A 21,825-nucleotide genomic window follows, 5' to 3' on the forward strand; every position below is an offset into this window, starting at 1 on the left:
TGTTCAAGAGGCTTGTGGATTTTCTTGTTCAGTGCATTGGATCAGACACTCTCCTACACTAAACTTGCTCCACTTGTCACTGGATCTCCACCTGTCATTGGATGCCAGGATGGGGCACCCTCTTTCCCCTTCTGTTCTGGACAGAGGAGAGATGCAAAAAGGTTCCCCCTGTGAATGAAGCTCGGCTGATAAGGTGCCTTCTCCCCATTGATGAGACTGCTGGTGCTGGGTATTGCACCATTTTTGCGACCCTGTCTCTTTTTCTGCTGTTTCATTAGCAACACTTTTGTGCTATGCCACAGCCCATGGCAGCCATTTTGAGTTATGCTACACCCTATGGCAGCCATTTTGTGACTGGCACTAATACACCCAATACGCCCAGTGGCCCAAAAAGGTTGATGACCCTCTGGTCTAATGTTCTTGGGTGCTCCTTGCATAAACCAAACTCCAAATAAAGGTTCCTCCTGCAGTTTTGTTTGTCAATGTCATTTCCCTTCCCTAAATTAAGGAAGGCAGAATCATCACACTCCTCCTAGGTCCTAGTGCTCTCCATCCCTACAGAGACCCTGCAGCTTATTTTTTCTTGCTTTTTTTGGGGGGGCTCTCATAAAATTTGGGTTATATGATGGTTTCACGCTGACCTGAGCTGGATTTCAGTGATCTCCTGGAATTCAAGTGCAGTTTAGAGCAGGCGGTTTCTGTGCTGTTATTCCATACAACAATGTCACCATCAGAACTCCCTGAAATAGACAATGAAAAGTCGATGCACTTTCAAGGTGGGCTATAATCAAATATGAAATTTTGTAACGTGAGTTCTTTTTTTTAAAGTGGGGGATGTGCTGTGAAAATGCAATGTCTTTTTGTGGCTTCACAGGCCTATGGGGAATACAAGCCAGAGCTGTTAGAACAACAGCAAGGTCTGATTTCAATGAAAATAAAATAAAATTCTATTGTACAGATGCTAAATTAAGTCATACAACCTATACCTTGTACCATCCAATCTTATTGTCCTATCTGATTTCTGTTTCCAGCATTCAACTTTCCTTATCAGGTGAACATTTCAATGCCATTTCCCTTAAATGTTCAGTTGTCTCAGATTCCAAGCTTTGGGCAGTATCTAATGAAGTAGATTCACAAAAATTCCAGCTTGCACAATGGAACCACCAGAACAGATTTAGAACAGAGGCGTTGCAGGGAACGGAGGTTATGTGGTATGGTCAAAGTCATTGCATTAGTAGATCTGCTTTGCTGGATACTGCTCTTTGTGCTTAGCTGTTCGAAAGGTACTGAACAGCAACTGACTTTGGATCAAACATCAGGTTCATTTGCAAAGAGAATCTATAATATATAACAGGTCAGCTGACTCAGCATTTAAGCAAGAGGTCGTGGCCCATAGTCCCAGGAGAGACATTGTCTCAGCTTCCAATTTCAAGACACATCATCAAATACTTGGGATACATCCTGATCCTACCAGCAGCTTGACAAGAAAGGATAAAGTTTAACCAATGGGGTGTCCATCACTGAGAGCATCAGGACCATTTGTAGCCTGATTCTGCCCAGTGAGTGATTAGGAGCTTTAAATTCTAAAGCTGAGCTGGCCACATTGTGACTTGCTTGGCTCTTATTTGAAGGTGCAGGCAGAACCAAACAATCATATTAGCATAGCTTTTATATTTAAAAACTATTGATTTCAAGCAAATATTGCATCCAACCCCTCCTATTGCCTTGCCCCCTTAGTTGCTTCAACAATTCAGATCATATATTGATTTTGCATGGTGACTTTTGAAGTTGGCTTGTTTCCACTAACCATAGTTAAGATTAACCACTGTTTGTTGGGCTCAGATGGGTTGTCGAGTTCAAACCCAGCAAGCTTCCAAACTCCTTCTCACAGCCACTCCACAAGAGAGGGGAAAGAGAGAACCTATGGGCCTGAGGGGGGAGGCTAGGCACATTGTAGTAACACTAAACTGTGTGTCCCAGAATTGTGGGTTGTCAAGCAGAGAGCAGTGGAGGCTGGTGCTCACTGCAATTAGTAGGGCAGAAGTCCAGGAGTCCAACAGTAGCTGGATTCAGAGCCAATGACAGGTGGGGCCAGCTAATTCGAGTTTTTCTTTCCTCCTCTCTGCTGCAGAGTTCTACAAGGTGGAAACTTGGAAGCTGCATCCAAGACTGCCCCCTCAACTGGTTGTAAGCCTGGCAAGCAGGGTGGATCAGTGCTGAATGCACACTGAGGTTGGTGGGGCAATGCCCCATTTCCCCTTATCAACCAACCAATGATAGAGAGTTTGATTGCTCTCCACCACCATTGACTACGGGCTATAAGAATGTTCAACTAGACCTGATCCAAACTTATTGAATGTCAATAAACCATGTGACAAGACCTAGGCCAGGGGTCAGCAAGGCTTACTGGGCATGGGCTGGATCACTCCCATGGAGATCCATGTCTGCGGCACTGGAAATCACTTCTGTGCATGCCCAGACGCCAAAAATCATGCCTGCGCATGGGCATGCACAGAAGCGATTTCCAGGACCACGGACATGTGCGGACATGATTTCCAATATCTGGGCATGGGCAAAAGCGATTCCTGGAGCAGCAGAAGAGAGTCCCCGTGCCGTGTTGGTTTAGTGCAGTGCGCAGGGACTCACTGAGTGGGCAGCTCAGTTCAAGGGTGGTTCGTGGGCTGGTTAAACGGCCTCCATGGGCCACTTTTGGCCCATGGGCCGCAGGTTGAGAACCCCTGACCTAAGCTCATTCCAAGTTAGGAAAGCTCTTCAGCCTGAGCACAAAGGGGTCCCACACCTCTCTCTTGATCTTCTCTGGCAACATCCAGACCCACCTGGGCATCTTCTATGAATCTCATTCCACTGACTAGGTAGGAGCTTTCTCTGCCCAACCCCATGCGGGAGGAGGAGGAGGATCAATCCCATCATGACACACTTGATGACACACTTTCTTTGTCTGCTTCTTAAAAGATGTCATTTGTCTGTGTCTTGTAAGTAATTCAGCTCTGCCAAGAGCTGAGTAGCTAAGCCAGGCTGGGCAAGATCATCTCTAGCCATGCATATAGATGACGGCGGACCCAACTGCTAATCTCAGGATGATCTATTGGGCAATAAACGTTCCACTACCTGTAACTAGAGTCTGCGGGGGCAGAAACGCCGCACATAAGATGTCGTCCTGGTGCCGAGCTCCTCCTTTCCATTCCGAAGGCTGAACCAGAAACTGAGTCAAGCTGCTCAGGCGGAAGACAGTAATTGTCCTAACGAGAAAGACAAGAGCAAACAAAGCAGCCTGAGCGAACTCCAAAGTCACAATTCATTTTCCAAGCTGAGGCTCTGTGTTTATCCCTCAGGTTCAGGTGCCTGCAGCAGAAGACGGATTCCAGAGGAGCGGAAATGTTTTATTTATTCCCAAGGTAAAAGTGCTAGTCCTGAAGCATATATAGAGAAAAGTTTGGAAATGGGTAGTGTCAAAGAAACCAAGCCTGAATCTGAACAGGGTTTTCCACTGATCAGCAGAAGTGAGATGGAGGCACAGCCTGTGCATATACAGGTCCACATAGTTAACAGATATCCAGAACTGCAGACTAATTTATTCCCCAGGGCTGGTATGAGCTTTGCAATTTGCATGGCAAAGGAGCCTATAAAGGGAAGACACTGTTGCTTTAGCACCCAAGAATCATAACTAATTGTAGGGGCAGGAAACTGTCACCTAAAGCAGGGATGGGGAACCTTTGGGTTTGCAACAGCTGTTGGAATCCAAATCCCATTAGGCCCATGATCAATGGTCAGGGATGATGGGTGCTGGAGAGGTATACTGTATTTTTCGCTTTATAAGACGCACCAGACCACAAGCCGCACCTAGTTTTTGGAGGAGGAAAACAAGAAAAAAAATATTCTGAATCTCAGAAGCCAGAACAGCAAGAGGGATCGCTGCGCAGTGAAAGCAGCAACCCCTCTTGCTGTTCTGGCTTCTGTGATAGCTGCGCAGCCTGCATTCGCTCCATAAGATGCACACACATTTCCCCTTACTTTTTAGGAGGGAAAAAGTGAGTCTTATAGAGCAGAAAATACGGTAGTTCCCCATCGTTGCTCAAGAGCCTCCTTTACTGCATTGCACCTTCTCCCATGCCTGTTGTCAAATCTGCACACAGTTGCATGGCCGGGGGTGGGGAACCATAGTGAAGCAAATGCCATGCCCAGTAGAGTCAAATTCTGTCACTTGTGAAAACAATTTTAACTAAGCAAATCTGCAAATCGCGCATAATGTATTCTGCCTCTACTAGCTATGGGGGAGGCTCAGTGCATTATGAAAAGTCCCCAGCCCTGAACATTCATCCCCTACTCTTGTTTCTGAGATATTAACAGACAGGCAATAATCTACATGCACACACTGGCGCATACCTGCCAAATGCCCAGGGGGGATTAGACATTAAAAACTTCCCTAAACAGGTCCACCTTCAGTTGTCTTTTAAAAGTAAAATAGTTGTTTATTGCCTTGACATCTGCTGGGAGGGCGTTCCACAGGGCTGGCGCCACTCCCAAGAAGGCCCTCTGCCTGGTTCCCTGTAACCTCACTTCTCGCAGCAAGGGAACCGCCAGGAGGCCCTCGGTGCTGGACCTCAGTGTCCGGGCTGGATGATGGGGGTGGAGACGCTCCTTCAGGTATACAGGGCCGCGGCCACCTTGCCTCATTCATGGGCCAGGCCTGCTTTGACAATGCATTCCTCATAGCACCCACCTGCCTCTCCTATAGAGCAGAGATAGAGAACTTTGTGCCAGATGCAGTCACCTGGGGCTCTCCTCATGCCACACACACAAGCACAAACACACACACACACACACCCTCTTCCCAAGCTATGCTCCCTTCTGGCCCTGCTTTGCACCCTCCTTGAGATTTTTTGCTTGGCTGGAATTCACCCTTGAATTCTAACAATGGATGGGGGGGCATATGTATGTGAGTGTGTAGAAACCAGCCTACGGCACAAAGGTACAAAGGGTAAAATTTGCATCCATTGGTCTGCCTACTCTTGTCTCTGGTCCCACAAGGGAATTTGGCTCTCAAGCTGGAGAAGATTCACCTGCAGGGCTACAGAGCCATCCTGCAGACCCACATTTCTCCCAGAGTGCCATAGGCAGGCTACTCACACTCCCTGAGTATGAATTTAGTGCACCATAGTGTTTAGACTGCTGGATCAGGACCAGTGAGTCCAGGGTCCAAATCTTCACTTGGTCATCGAGCTAATAAGGTGACCTGGGGCCATTTCTTAGCCAAACAAACCTCACAAGGTTGTCGCCTGGACAAATAGGGAGGCCCAAGAACCCTGCCCTCGGAGGAGGTAAATGAGATGATAAACAGTGGGTCGTGCTGTTGACTTTTTCAAAGGAAACTTGACATCTTGAGTGTCTGAGTCAAGATGTCAAAGCCCACTCCAAATACCAGCGTCTGTTTTTCTCTGCGGTGTCATCACGACACAGCAGAGCACATCTAATTTAGGATATCCATCCCCCTCCAACCTCCTGGTCTCTGTTCCTATCTCATCCTCCATTCTCATCTCTCCTTATTCAAATAAAGCAATTTGTGTGAAATCCCCCAAACTTTGGAAAGAGAGCCAGTAATCAAAAAAAGGGGAGGGGTGACTAACCCTCAAGCAAAGAAAATATAGCACATTGATACATATCTTCGCAACATGAAATGGAATATTTTAATCATTTGTTTCTATTTCTCCCCCTTTCTGTATCAGGCATTGTTATAGAAACTGCATTGTAAGTGTCATTCTGGGATTTTCTCATCCTTCGCCTATTATAGTTCAATCATACTTCCTCGCTGCCAAAACATAATGGCAAAGCTGTCTCCAGTGCAATGCGCATTGTTTCCGACCGTACTAATAGACAAGGGGGATAATTATTGCGCCAGTCTTCTCACGGCAGTGTTATGACGAGCCGCAGTGTTGATTTCTCCCCCACCTTTTTTTTCCTAATTAAAATCTGCATTGGAGGGGATGGGCAGAATCAAAAAGAGAGAAGAAGAAATGTGGAGTTCTTAATAAACCCAAGAAGTACACAGTTTTGGTTTTTTTAACAACCACGAACACAACACAGAGGAAAAAAATAGGGATGGGTTAATCTGTCCAATTTGGTTTCTCTCCATTTCTCATTTTTACAATCTAAAATTACATTCTCCATATTTCCACATCAATTTGCTTTTTAAAAAGATAGTCTCATGACAGGTCATCCACATTTTAGTGTGAATGTATTCTAATATATTTATTTTTATTTATCTACCGCATTTATCTCCCACCTTTTCCTCCATGGAGCTCAATGAGAAAGGAGTTCCTTTTTCTCCAAGTTGCGCAAACCCTGTGAGCTTCATGGCTGACTGGGAATTTGAAGGCTGGTCTCCCAAGTGCTAGTCCAATAGAGTCAAACCTTGGTTCTCGAACGACTCCATTTTTGAACTATAACTCGGAAGTAACTGCTCTGGTTTTCAGATGATTTTCGGAAGGCGAACATGCTATGCAGCTTCCGTTTTGAGTTTCCCTATTGTATTGAGGCTTCTGCTTTCAGTTTTGTGTTGTCAAACGTTTCAAAACAACTGACAACAACAATCAACAACCGAGGTTTGACCATACTCCACCCACTGTACCACACAGCCTATGTTTGTGGGGATTAGGATGCTGGTGTAGAGATTAGAACTGCTTTGGGGGGTTTACAATAAAGTGGTATAAGAATTTTATAGAACAAGTAAATAAAATAAAAATTTGTCTCCCATTGTAGTCTCAAGTCTGATCAAAGCCCCCATGGTTGCTAACTGCAGCACAGGGCAAAAAGTTTCCCCAAACTCCATATACACCAGGTTCCCAATCTGGAACTGGGCCTCCAAATCAAAAATTTCTTTGTAAAGCCGTTCTTCATTTGGAAGTATTTCTTCCCAACTTTCCATTCCTGGAAAGATGGAAAACTTGTGAAAATATTGAAGAGGTGGAGGGAGCCTCTCATGGCAATGTTTTCTATTTGAGGATAAGTAGTGTTTAAAAAAATCATCCTGTTGCAAAAAACCCTATATCCAGGTGTCAAAAATGAGTAATTTGAGACTGACGGGTGCTGAGATTTAAACTTGCCACCCTGACGCCTTCAAATTGAACCCCAAAACTTGGGATCTAGCAAGACTATTTAATTCACACCAGAATGCAGAGACAGTGGGAGCAATTCCCCCTTCCCACACATTCAGTGGTCCATTCGCCCATCACCAGCAGTCTTGCATATTCCTGTGTCTTTTTTTATTTCCAAAAATACCTATTTAAATGTGCTTGACTTCAAAGTCAAAAGAGGGTTAGGGAATATATTTTTAGATCAATGTTACGGGGCGCTCTGCTTCTAAACTGCATGTAGCCAGTCTGAGGTGGTTCTGCTTTTCAAGTCTGCGCAAACAGAGAACACCTCTGCCATGAGGCAATCCCTTATGAATTATTCCTTCAGGGAGAAAAAGGGAGACAGACCTCATAGAAGCCTGACTGGCACAATACTCTGGGGGGCAAATCCAATATACCCAGCGAGAACTGGAAAATGTTCTGTGAAAGTGCAAAATCTGAAAGGTTTTGAAGCTATTTCCCTGCCCCACCCCAAGTGATTCCACAACTCTCCACAGGTGACCCAATTGCCACAGTTTATTGGTTCTTAAAAGGTAAAGGGACCCCTGACCATTAGGTCCAGTCGTGACCAACTCTGGGGTTGCAGCGCTCATCTTGCTTTACTGGCCGAGGGAGCCGGCGTACAGCTTCCGGGTCATGTGGCCAGCATGACTAAACCACTTCTGAAGCAACGGGACACCATGGTGGAAACCAGAGCACATGGAAATGCCGTTTACCTTCCCACCACAGCAGTACCTTTTTATCTACTTGCACTGGTGTGCTTTCGAACTGCTGGGTTGGCAGGAGCTGGGGCAGAGCAACGGGAGCTCACTCCATCAGAGGTGTAGGAAGGGAGTGCGGTGGGTGCGGTGCTCCCCAGGTGTCATGACTGAGGGGGGTGACAAAATGGCAGGCGAGTGGGCCGCACACCTCGCGCCCGGTGGCAGCAGCTCTTCTGACCCGGCGGCAGAGAGCAGCCCTCCTCAGCCATGGTGAGGCACACCCAGCCGCAGCAGCTCCGTTGCTGGGTAATGTCTGACCCGGCTGCGGAGAGCAGGAGGAAAGTGAGCAGCAGCTTCCCCGCCCCTCTCCTGCCCTGAACTGTGGCACATGGGAGGGCACCTTCTGTGTCCCTCCCCCCTCGGGAGCACGCCCGCTCTGGGCAGCGCAGGCATTATGCTCCGACGCTGCACTCCGTCACAGGGATTCGAACCACCAACCTTCCAATCAGCAAGTCCAAGAGGCTCAGTGGTTTAGACCACAGGGCCACCCGCGTCCCTCTAAGAGGATACCCTCTGCAGGTGAGTGTATTCTGCAGATACCGCCTACGGTAATTAGAAAGTATCCTGTATGGTGTCAGAATCAGGATTTTAGTGCAGCGGCCCCTCCTTGTTGAAATTTCCACCTTTTGCATATCCTACATCCCTGTTGTCTTTCTGGGTGCCTGTTGAAGACTTCCCTATTTCAAACAAAGTTGAAGTTCTCAATCCCCATCCTAGCCCAAGGGAAGAGAGAGACATAGGACTGGGGGGCAGGGGGCTGATTTGTCTCTAAGAGACAGCACAGAGTTAATTTGCTGGGTCTGAATGCAATAGAATATGGATAAGGCGTTCACACTCTCCTGCCTTGGTTACCTCAGAGTCAGATTCAGGATGTATTTTCCCCCTGGAACTAAGGGCTTGCAGAAAAAGAAGAGTACCTTGAAATAAGGATTTTTTTTGGTCACTCTGCTGAGAGAGTAGAGATCAGCAAGCAGAGGCTGAATCCCCTTAATCCTGCCTAATCTATAGTTTATAAAACCACAACACTTATCCTGACTAAAGCAGGCTTTGTAGAGCAACCAGCGCTGCCCCCATTTTCCACTCTCTTTAAGCATATTTACATTGATTTTTTATTTCCCGTGCCAATAGAATTTGCTCAGAAGAAATGAGGAGAAGCCAGGGTCCACAGCTGAGCAGTATCAGACAGAACAGGCTCAAGGGGAGAAAACCCAGATTTTGATATCATCGCGCGCACACACACTATGCTACAGGAGATTTTAAAGACTGCAAACCTCTAGGCACCTTGTTTACTTATTATGAATTTTTAATAGCATAACCGTAAGTGCCTCACACTTCCTGTCCCACTGCGTTTCGCAGCTCATTTGCCCGCTTTCGTTCTCCCCTCTCATCCCTTAAAAGATGTTCAAGTTCATGATGGACGGACAACTTGTGCATCTTCCAATTAGGCGGAAGACGTTAGATGGGACATTCAGGAAAACAGAAAGTGCACACAAATGTGTCATGTCTAGAATCAGATAGAGACTAATGAGCAATGGCAGCAGTAACTCTGCACATCACCCACCAGTCTCTCCCCTATAAAAAGATCGCTTCCCACTTGTTTGTGCACTTCCTTCAGGTTTAATATTCATGAACTGATGATTTAGATTATGTAGTGTCTTTATTTTTAGCACTAACCAGGATGTGTTCTTTGCATCCTCATTATCTTTCCTTCTTACTTTTGCTGTTTGGAGTCTTTGCGCCTCTGTTCCTCTATACTTGTGGTCAGCAACTAGAAGCCCCCAGATTGACTCCATAACCTTGAGATACACTGCTCAACTCTTCAATTGCAAACCCACCCACGAGAGATCTGTTCAGTGCTTTTTTTTTCCTTAAAAATGTTTAGGGGTACTCTCATTTTGACTCAAGAAAACCACTGGGAAAGGAAATGAAGCCGCCATCGGAGGTGATAACAACAAAACTGACCAATCACCATGCTAGATTCCAACTGCTACTTCACACATTAAACGCTCGCTTCCGTCTGAGACTCAGGAAACACAAGGACAGGAAATGAGGCTGCCATTAGGGGTAGCAATGAAACTGGCAATTCACCATGCTATTCAACAGAACTGATGATTCACCGTGCTAGAGAAGAAACTAAAAATTTTAAATTTTTAGTTTCTTCTCCTGTTAGATTCACAAAATGTTTAGGGGTATGCGTACCCCTGTGTCCCCTCAGAAAGAAAGCACTGGATCTGTTTAAAGGAGTGGGACCTCTGGCAGGAGGACTTGCCAGCAGAGCATGGGGGGCGGGGAGAGTTAGTGTCATGAACTGGTTGGATGCAGAGGGATGGTGGGAGGAACCAGCTGGAGAACCACCAATGGAAGAAGGCTCAGAACCCAGGAAGTGGTGGTGGGACAATGATGAATGGTTTCAGAGAGAAGAGGGAAAGGATTGGGAAGAGGACGTGTCAGAAGCTGAGGAGGTAACAAGAAGAGCAGGGAGAGTCTATGGCAGACAGAAGTCAAGAATCAGAAGTAGAAGCTGAAGCAGGAGAGTGGGTGGAAGAAGGCCAAGAGGCAGAGATGAGTCAGGCTGGTGAAGACTCACAGGTGTCTCCCCTTCCTGCTGCTACAAGCTTCCCTCCTGCTTTGTCTCTCAGAACCAGAGGAGGCATGAAAAGGGTGAAGAAGAGGTCGGCTGCACATAGGCACTGTCTCCAATTGTTTTGGGGAAAGCTTGGAGATGAGGGGACTTAAATGGATGTGAGGAGTGGAAACTTTCAGTCTTGGCAACTGGTTTTCATGGAGGAAAGTCAATGGGAAATGAGCTGCTCTGCTCATTAGGCCTGACCTTCAACCAAGACTGTGGAGATTGTATTTTTGCTAATAGTTAACTACATCTTTGAACTTTGGTACCTCGGGTTACATACGCTTCAGATTACATATGCTTCAGGTTACAGACTCCGCTAACCCAGAAATAGTGCTTCAGGTTAAGAACTTTGCTTCAGGATGAGAACAGAAATCGTGCTCCGGCGACGCGGCGACAGCAGGAGGCCGCATTAGCTAAAGTGGTGCTTCAGGTTAAGAACAGTTTCAGGTTAAGAACGGAGCTCCGGAATGAATTAAGTACTTAACCCGAGGTACCACTGTATGTGATTACTGGCCAGCCGACTCCTGTGACAGAACAAAATAAATTTCCAATCAATGTAGTTACTGCAAGGGGTATAAGAAGGCATCGTTTTCCATTCCACCCTGCATTCATCACATGCAACACTGTTTCACCTCTGTTGCAGTTCGCCTTCTGCCCAAAACTACATTATTCACCTCAATCTCCACTTTGACAGTCTTATACCACTTACATAATTAATTTTGTAAATCACAAGGATTTAACTTTCTTTTTGCATGTAAATGCAAAGAAGCATAATGCAAATTGGGGGGGGGGGGTTACACACCAATTACAGGCTGAAAGCATTTGCCCCCACTCAAATTAGGATCAATTACAAACCATTTGGAGAATGAAAGCAACAGCAACAATGAACGTGAATCCCATTCGCTGAACTGATTTTTGCTCTGGAAATGGGTGAGTAAGGGGGCAATTTCTGCTCCTCTTTCTGCCAGAATTCTCTGACATCCCTATTTGCTGCACTAGCCACCCTCTCAGTCTGCTTCCTATATTGGATGAAGCAGAATTTTGCCTAATGAAAGTTCATGGCTACAAGATACCAGCTACCAGGGCCAGCCCAAGACATTTTGTTGCCTAAGGTGACAAGATGGTGCCTCCCCCAATACACATAACAGATGCTGACCAGAAAAATATTTCTTTAATGTTGTCATGTCCTCCACCACACCTGAGGGCAAGAGATTGGCTGAGGATGTGCTGGGCAGACCATGTGGCACACACAGCACTGCCTTTGTTGTTGCTGCTCCCCTGCCCCTGGCTTCTGCCGCCTGAGGTGGCTGCCACACCTTTCCCAATGATAGGGTTGGCCCACCACTTACACAGTTTCAAAGTACATTTAAATCTTTGAACAGTGTTTTTCTTTGTCCCTGTTTTGAGCCGATTCCCAATGTCATGTTCAACAAGTGCAACCATCGTGTAATCATTTGGTGGTATGGAGTAAGTGGCTAATTGCTATGAAGAGAGCTGCTTTATCAGATGAATGCAGTACCCTTCGGCGGAGAAAAGCGATCTTCAATTTATGCACAGGTGATAGAAGACACTTGATAGTCATCACCTATCAGTGTGGCATCTGTTCGGTAACTGGCCAGCCCAATAACCCATAATAACTGATGAGAGCAATTCCATGCATCCACTTTATCAAACAATAAACACAATCAATTATCATGTGACTAAGGTAAGGTATAGACCTAAGTGATAACCTTTCTCTTTGGGTAACCAGCAGCTACATAGACTGTAAAATAAATGGAGGCAACCTTAGCTTTTTAAGCTCTGTTGTCTCATAATGTTGGTTCTGTAAATAGCACTGACTTGGCTACAAAGAACCTCTTCCACAAATGGAATATTTTGTTAACGTGTGTGTATGTGTGGGGGACAAAGGAATAGAGAGACTCTGGTTTCCACGCTCTACTTTCTGCAGCTTCTTCTCCACAATATCTCATTAGGGAGGGGAAGGGAATTTGGTTCAGTTTGCATATTCAAACTTCCCCAAACAAGAAATGAACTGAAATGCAGCCATCCTGAGAAATTTGCACTTCTCCAAATTTTGAAGTGCAGTTTCCCAGAGAAGCAATGTCCAGAAAAATGTGCACAATAGGGGGAAGTATGTACAAAAAGGCATATATTAATGAAAATAACATACAAAAAAGGTGTTTTATTAGGCAAAAATGTATGTATGAGAATAAATGAGCTCTCAGATGCTGACAGATTTTCATGAGGACTTATTCAATTTAAAAAATTGTGAACTGATGAAGAAACATGGAGGAATGAACCTAAGACTGGAAAAATGAGAAAATGAGAGAAATCAAAATTGACAGATTCGTTCATAGCTACAGCTCAAAACTTGCTGAAGGGTGCCTGGCCATCAGAACTGGCTTTTTAGTGGGGGACAAAATATGCTGCAGTGGGAAAGAGGTGATGGGAAAGGAGAATTTTGGTCTCTGGGCCCAAAGCTAGGGATGTAAGAAGGAATAATTTCCTGTTCAGCACTGTGTTAATTGCATGCAGCACTGTTTCTGTTCTACTGCAGTTCAACTTCTGCCAAACACTATGTTATTTATCTCTCTGCCCACTGTGGTGAAATTACATAATGTACATAATTTATTATGTAAGTTCTATCACCATCATCTTATTCCACCTCATTAATTTCCTTGTAAAGGAAGCAGAACGCAAATGGGAGAGAGGCAATCAATTACATATTTTCCTGGAACTAAAGGCAGCAACAGCAAATACTAATATCTGCTGTACTGATTTCCATTTTGGACATGGAACGGCTAAAAAAAAATTTAGCAATTTCCATTCCTGCTTCTGCTTATGTCGGAATTCTCTGGCAATCTTCATCTAAGCTATTTTCCACTATAGCAAGTGAGAATTTGTAGGTGGAGGAGAGCGAGACTGGGGGAAGGGAGGAAGATTCTGGACCTGTAGAAAAATAATTTCAAAGGAAAAGAAATATGCACAAAAAGCAATTCATCTCACCCTAATTTCCAGACCCTCCACATAATTTTATAGTGAACAACAGCAATGAGCCTCTGTCTCTATAGAGGAAGCAGCCTTTGAGTGTTGTCTAAGTTTTCAAATTTATGGACAGAAGGGTTTCTAATTAAGTCCTGCCATTATTTTTTTGCAGAACATCTTGGTGGAGGAAATATATAGCTCATCCCCTCCCTGCCAGGATCTTTAAACAGTTTTAATGGCTTTCTCTACCTCCAGCAGAAAACAAAACAAAACAAAACTTTTAAAAGTAAAGAACTCACCAAATAAAGCAGTGCTAGAATATTACACTTGCGAGTAATCCCACAAGGACTCAACTAGGACATGTTTGAGTGTCATGAAATTGGTTGCCGCCCCACCCAACGCAGAACACCAGTTCATGCATTCATCAGGCCTTCGGAGAACTGGGCTACCTGAAGGGAATTAAGCTTCTCCGTGTTGGGTCACTTTTAGAAGAGAAAAACAGGTTAACAATCCATCTGTGCAGTAGAGACGAAAGGATTGTAATGCTCTTCCACCACAATGGCTACAGTAGATGTGACATTTGTTTGCCCTTGCATCACTTTTTTTTAAATAACCAGCATTGGGGATCTAGGTTTGTTGGACCTGTGGAATGGGTAGAGGGACAGGGGGTCTTGGGAAATAGTGTTTCCCATGACCCTTAACTGGAAACAGTATTTGCAAGGATCCTTATAAAGGATGCCAAGGACTGAGTCTGAGACCTTCTTCATGCAAACCAGGTTCTTTATCACTGTTGTGGTCTTTCTTGCTCACAAAATATCACACTAGGTATGCATTAGCAGGAGGACCATATCCCTGTGTTTAAATAAAAAAGGGAGGTTAGATTATACACTTTGCTATAATTCAGGCTGCTCCAACCTGGTGCCCTTCAGATTTCAGACTACAACTCCCATCATCCTGGCTATGCCAATTGGGGCTGATGGGAGTTGGAATCCAAAACATATGGAGGGCACCAGGATGGAAAGGTTGCTTTCGTGACAGGTTAAAAAACACACACCTTTCTAAAATACATTGTTGTTGTGCAATTTAGTCTTGACTACATCCAAGGACATTTCCCATAGAACCTTTTGGAAAGACTCACTTCCCCACTCCCCCTCAAGGAAATCTAAAATGGTGTCCTTGATCAAGACAGATGAGATCCTTTCCCGCTACGCTGCACCTTTGAATATCACATCCTTTCTCAGATGACACACAGACACTGCTAAATCTGTTCTTGGATTCAGTTATCAAACAGCCCTTGAATTGGTGTGACAGCCTGGAGAGATAAGCATTAGTTGATGTTATCTCCAGAAATGGAAGCAAAAAAAAGTACACTTTGCCAATTTGCACATTCTCCAACACTGCGTCTTGATATTTACACAGTACCTGTCCCAGCCCAGAACTAATATAGTCCAGCTTAGCACCATGATCTGGGAGATTTCAACTGCTCGGTCTCTTCCGGCATTGAGCTTATGGTGACAATGTCCGTTGAAGTCCCAGATCTGCAATTTAAATTAGGGAAACAATATGTCAAAAAACAAAGTAGGAAATGTCTCTTGGTAATTTCAGAAGCAACACATCAAAACATGTAAGAACATAAACACTGCTAAGACATAGACCTATTTAATGTAAGGTGGGGGGGAGCATTGCTTGTTGGTAGGACACAAGCTTTTCATGCAGGAAATCCCAGCTTCGGTCCCTGTAATCCTCCATTAAAAGCGTCACATAACAGGCAGTGGGAAGGACTCTGCTGTGTGAGACTGATGTGCTCACACTTACAGAAAAATGCAGTAGCTTTTCTCAGTGCAGTTGTGGAAGAATAAAGCTGAGTAAAAGGACATTCATGAACCTGCACCTGGCTAAAGTTAGGGGCTATGCAGATTGTTGTTGTTTAGTAGTTTAGTCGTGTCCGACTCTTCGTGACCCTATGGACCAGAGCACGTTAGGCACTCCTGTCTAGATAGGTAAAGGTAAAGGGACCCCTGACCATTAGGTCCAGTCGTGACTGACTCTGGGGTTGCGGCGCTCATCTTCCGGGTCATGTGGCCAGCATGACTAAGCCGCTTCTGGCGAACTAGAGCAGCACACGGAAATGCTGTTTACCTTCCCGCTGGAGTGGTACCTATTTATCTACTTGCACTTTGATGTGCTTTCGAACAGTTAGGTTGGCAGGAGCAGGGACCGAGCAACGGGAGCTCACCCCATCACGGGGATTCGAACCGCCGAACTTCTGATCGGCAAGTCCTAGGCTCTGTGGTTTCCAAAAGATGCTGGTGTACTCCAGTCCCCATCATCCCTGACTATTGGCCATGCTGGTTAGGGCTGATCAGAGTTGGAGGCCAACAACATGTGGAGGACCACAGGTTCCCCATTCCTAATGCACAGTGGAAGTGCAAGAGGAATGGCAGGGGGAGATCTCTGTGGACTCAGGTATACATTTGCAAAGAAAACATTTTAAGTGTGTTTTAAGTGCAATATACAATGTGACACTAAGATGGAGATGAGCCTTATGGAAAATTCAATGTATTTTTTAAAACACTTTTTAAAAAAAGGCATTTTCAGAATGTTTTTTATATGTGTGTAGATTCCACCTGTATGTTCAGCTGAATGTCTCAGTGGATTTTACATGTGTACAACTGTACGAACATTGGGTTCTTATCTTGCAAGCAGGAATACAGGTATATGGGTCTCATGTGAATGTTCAGCTGAGCACACAGAGGTTATGGGTGAGGGCCCTAAGCACATTCACTGGACGTAGTTGTAACATCTGCATGGGATTTTAGCCATTAACAACTCAATTTGGTCATCAATAACTTTCGCTGGAATGGAACAATGGCTTTTGAAAACACAGCCCTGATTTTCTTAAACCAGTAGGATTGCAATCCTAAACTGACTGAACTGGGAGAATGCCTCAATGAATTCAATAGGGCTTAATCAGTGCTTTTTTCCCCTAAAGAAATGTTTAGGGATACTTTCATTTTGACTCAAGAAAATCACCATTTTATAGTTCAAATCAGGGAGAATAAATACAGTCATACCTTGGGTTAAAGACGCTTCGGGTTAAATCTTTTCAGGTTGCGTTCTGCGACGACCCAGAAGTAACAGAACAGGTTACTTCCGGGTTTCGCCACTCGCGCATGCACAGATGCTCAGAATGACGTCGCGTGCATGGGCAGACGCGACGAATCGTGACCCGCGCATGCGCGGATGCAGGTTGCATTCTGCTCATGATGCAAATGGGGCTCCAGAACGGATCCCGTTCGCATCCAGAGGTACCACTGTACAGTAAATGGACAGTAAAAGTACAAAAAAATCACAAAATGTTTAGGGGCATGTGTACCCCTGTGTCCCCCTAGAAAAAAAGCACTGGGCTTAATTCTGAATCAATATGATCAGGACTGCAACCTAAGAGATTTCACTGCTTTACACAATGGGTATGGAAATTAGGGTCCTTAACAACAATTCCCCTTATTGTTTCAGCTAAGCAGGAAAGTGATATCTGCTTAGCAAAATAAACAAAGATCTTTTTAGTAGTTGGAATACGAGGCCCAGATTGAAAGATTAGCACCATAGGCCTCCTGCAGATAACCCACCTCTGCACCAAAAATCTAGTTTTCCATGGTGATTTGGATTTCCCCTCTCCAGTAGCACTTTCAGCTGTTGCAAACTTTCCGCCTCCCATACTTCAAGGACTGATCTCTCATCTGCATGAAGCCAGGGAACTCGGAGGTATGTAAATGATCTCTGACTATCGTCAAAGGGGGGAGTCAAATTTGGATTGGACTTGATATGAGACAAGCCATTTCCTGCTTTTTTGGTATGGCTTGGCTTATTTCCAATCTAATTCAGTGTGAGCTCCATCCATCTCTGCTATAATTATTCTGCAGTGATTCCTGTTAGGCAGACAATAATTGCCAGCCAGAAGAACTGACCACATGGAAATAAAACATTGGTATTTATTTTGTATTTATATCATCGTTCCTTTGCTAACAAGGGTGGGTAAAAACATGCCCTGTATGCAAAACTCCAGCAATCCCAAAAGCTTTTTAATTGCTGCTAATTAAAGCAGGAAAGGTTTCCTGAACTGAAGGAATTATGTGCTGAATTAAGCATAAATGGTTGAAGAGCTGTTGCACTTCTGCATAACTCTCAAAGCACTTTCCACTGGAGGTTAAAACATTATCTCCATTTTTGTAGGCAAGGATAGACCATAATCTTTTCTACATGCATGTGGTGCATTGAATAACCCCTTCTCATCGAAAGCTAGCCCATCAAGGAGCCAAGTCTTTGATCTAACATGCTTGGCTTTTATTATGTAAGAGTTTCTAATGTAAAAAAGCACTCCCAAAATGTAGCATCCCAACTACATTCTGAAGTACTATCACCATGCCTTCTCCATCCCACCGAAGGCAGAGAACACTTTTTATTCTATATAAAGCTGGCAATTGAAATACTGGTAATGGATCGGGTCTTGGCAAAGTGAGCTCAACAAAGGTACCAATGAAACCAATGGGATAAATTCGTGGGGGGGGGATTAAAATAAATTCCAGCCATATAGTCCAGTTGTCTTTGTCCATGGAGTTTTCTTGGCAGGGATACTGGAGTGGCTTGCCGGTTCCTGCTCAAGAAGATCAAAACTATCCATTCTTAAGGAAATCAGCCCTCAGTGCTCACTGGAAGGACAGATCCTGAAGCTGAGACTCCAATACTTTGGCCACCTCATGAGAAGAGAAGACTCCATGGAAAAGAACCTGATGTTGGGAAAGGAGAAGGGGATGACAGAGGACAAGATGGTTGGATAGTATTCTTGAAGCTACCAGCATGAGTTTAACCAAACTGCAGGAGGCAGTGGAAGACAGGAGTGCCTGGCGTGCTCTGGTCCATGGGGTCACGAAGAGTCGGAAACGACTAAAGGAATAAACAACAACAACATATTGTCCAGTAGCACCTTAGAGACCAACTAAGTTTGTTCTTGGTATAAGCTTTCATGTGCATGCACACTTCTTCAGATACACAGATTCCAGCCAAATCTGTTTCCCTTTACCATTTTGCCATTCCAGAATCCAGTGGCTAATATTTGCCCCCTACAACTCCTGCAACAGAGCCATGCACTGTTGTTAGCCCATGTATTCTGCGAAATTGCATGTCGAGTGAAGTGGCTTCTCCCCCGACACAAACACATACACACCTTTACGGTTCCATCTGTGCTTCCGGTGAAGAGTCTGGTCTGAGTCCCATCGAGAGCCATAGTACTGATCTCAGCATTGCCATGGCAACCTGTAAACTCTTTGATTTTCTGCCCAGTATCAATCAGCCAGAAGATAACAGTAGATCCAGCATCTGAGCTGATTACCTAAGGAAGAAGGAGGGGGAGAGAGTTTCTGGAATGAAAACCTTGCTTGTTTGCTCTCCGCGTCTCCTTCCACACAAACACCTTCATTACTATAATCTTACACATACGTGAACTTCACTTATATAATTGCCAACATTTGAAATGCAAATCCGAAAAATGTCGGCATTGATTTTCTCATCTTCTTTCTTTCAACTCATTAGAAGATTTATCTCCCCCTCCCCATTAAAGTTTATGGACTGCTTCTTATCCTATCTTAAATACCTGCCTTTCCAGCAAGCTCCATTTAACTAAAGAATAATGATTTAACTGCCATTATCATTCAAGGGAGAAAAGAGGTGACTTGTTCCTTCTGCAGATAATACCCCAATCCAGAGGGGGACAATGTGTCCTTAGCAGCGAGAAGTGCAACAGAGAATTTTCCAGCTGAAATTATAAGGGTGCAGCAGGCAAAGCGCTTTGTACAGTGCCATGAGATAAACCAGCCTCACTTTATCACAGCAGTTGATCCATTGAGTAATGGATCTTTAAAGCTGATCTAGGAAATGTCTCAGTATGCATTAGCTTTAATTTAAAAATTTAACTGTGTGGTCAGATTGGAAGAATGTCCATTTGGAGACAGATCATGCTCAGTCTCCTATGATAGCTTTAAGTCCAGGGCATGCTATGTTACTCATAAAATTACATTTTCTTCACCATTTTATGTGTGATTTATTGCAGAAGAGTCGTAGCCTATCAGTCTTATTCTGGCAGAGGGAGACAACCTCTCCCATCTTGCAGCTTTAAAAGTCCGAGCGACAAAAGCAATATATGGTTTTTCAACATGGGCATATTTGGGGGGGGTTACGTTCTGGACCCCCACACACATTGGCCCACGCCCCATTCTGCCCATGCCTCCGAACCTGTTTTACCCCTTTCTCTGATGTTCTTGTGACATTTTCGGGTCTCTTCCAGGTTTGGTACAATGCTTGTGTGCGTGGTCACACACAATGTTGGACACGCGTAAAACGGTCGCTGCCTGTACTCAGAGAATTGTATCCAACTAAGCCATACTCAAGAGAAGACCCACTGAAATCAATGAGCTTGACAAATTTGTATACTGATTTTAGTAGGTCTGTTCTGAACATGACTTAGATACAACCTATCCGCTCAACATATCTAAGAATCAAAGCGAGAGAAGGCTGCCATTTGGGGATATGGTATTGGAGTCCTCAGAAGACGAACCAGATACCCCACAGGTTAAGGACCTTGAGGATGTTATAAGAAAAAACGGCTCCTTTTCCCTTATGGGATACCCAAGACCCCTTATAGAGTCCTTAAGTAGGTTCCCTGACAGCAGGAGAAAATAACAGAGGCCAACTAGAGAATATTGAGAAGCAAAGCAGCTAGTAAGCCTGATCTTTATTAAACAGTTGCAACATGGTCCTCACTCACCACATGCAGGAGAGAGGAGGAGGAACCCAGAACAATGGTGTGCAAGCCCTTATATAGACTTTTGAAACTGTAGCTCAAGACCTCCCCCCAAAACATCATACATACATCACAGAAGGAGGTGGTCTACAGCAGAAATCCTCTCTGCCAGGAAACCTGTTAATGGTCAGTGATTGCCCTACCTGGGCATCCTGGCCATTCTTTTGTGATGGTTAACACTTTAGTTTCTGAATCCAGGTCACAGGCTCGCCCTATTCATACACAAATATGCCCTTAAGACAGGATTTGTCCTACCATGCCAATTGGTAGGCCAATTGGTGTCAAAGAAAGATAGGATGTTTTTTATGTATGCGACAACAGCAGCAAGAGTACTCTTAGCAAAGTACTGGAAGACACAAGAACTACCCACACTGGAAGAATGGCAGACGAAGGTGATTGACTACATGGGACTGGCTGAGATGACCGGCAGAATCCGAGACCAAGGGAAAGAGACGGTGGAAGAAGACTGGAAGAAATTTAAAGTTTACCTTAAAAACTGTTGTAAAATTAACGAGTGCTAAAATGTTTTGAGTAATGCAAAATAGAATTGCAGCGATAAACAATTGGATATGGGAAAAAGGATTTAAAGGAAGTGCCATAAGTAAATAAAATTAGGGGTTGCTGGAAAGATTTAGAACAAGGATGCAGAAAAAGGAGGTATGGGGAAGTCGTTGAAAGAAGGTTTAAGGAAAAGAAGGTTAAGAAATTATACATGTTTATATGTTTGTTTGTTTTTGTATTGTTTTGTATTGTCATTTAATATGTGTTGGAAAATTAATAAAAATTTATTTTTTAAAAAAAGACAGGATTTGTAAGCAAAAAGACATGGCTTTCCCCATTTTCTCCCTCTTTGCAGAGAAATAGATCAAGGTCAATTTGGGAGAGTCAAAATGGCTTCAGGATTGCCCTCCTGTACTATTTCAGACACGTGATTTATATACTTACGTATGTGTTTGCCTTGTACATTTATGAACGTTTTTAATATTTGAAACCTTAGATGAAACCTTAGAATTCTTATAACAAGGCGGAGACAGAGTCCCCTGGAAACTGTGCTGAAGATCCACTGGGTTGAGATCTAGCAATGAACATGTAGAGCTCTTAGAGGTGGTCCCCGTTATCAAGAACACTGGCACCAGAAGGTCCTGGTCCAGACTGGAGAGCTGTGATACAGCATGCTTCTATGGACCTAGAGTCACTGTGTGGCTTGCGAGAAAGGGATCTCTTTTCCCTGTTGTGACTTGTTCGAACTCCCTGTGATAGTGAACTTGGATTATTGTCCGGTGGTGCCTGTGGATCATATTTTGGACCTCGACTGATTTCCCATGTTTGATCCTGCTTTGTCTGCACTGCGCCTGCAACCCTGGCCTTGCAGAGGGCCTTCTCGGTAGCAGCACCTGCTTTGGGGAACGCCCTCCCACCAGATGTCAAGGAAATAAACAACTC

The 21,825-nt window shown here is 44.4% G+C and overlaps 1 protein-coding gene across 2 annotated transcripts in view; it reads right to left on the reverse strand.

Moving 5' to 3' along the window:
- The window catches only part of WDR49 (WD repeat domain 49), a 95,513-nt gene that overhangs the window by 30,493 nt on the left and 43,195 nt on the right, over positions 1–21,825 (reverse strand). For both annotated transcript variants that reach the window (XM_053390449.1, XM_053390450.1), the window contains exons 8-11: positions 18,751–18,915; positions 14,949–15,064; positions 3,130–3,260; positions 642–740 (exon numbers count right to left, since the gene is read on the reverse strand). In XM_053390449.1, coding sequence (XP_053246424.1) covers positions 642–740; positions 3,130–3,260; positions 14,949–15,064; positions 18,751–18,915 — 511 coding nt within the window. The remainder of the gene's footprint in view (positions 1–641; positions 741–3,129; positions 3,261–14,948; positions 15,065–18,750; positions 18,916–21,825) is intronic.

The sequence above is a fragment of the Podarcis raffonei genome, chromosome 5 (genome assembly GCF_027172205.1).
Source record: "Podarcis raffonei isolate rPodRaf1 chromosome 5, rPodRaf1.pri, whole genome shotgun sequence".
Taxonomy (NCBI): domain Eukaryota; kingdom Metazoa; phylum Chordata; class Lepidosauria; order Squamata; family Lacertidae; genus Podarcis; species Podarcis raffonei.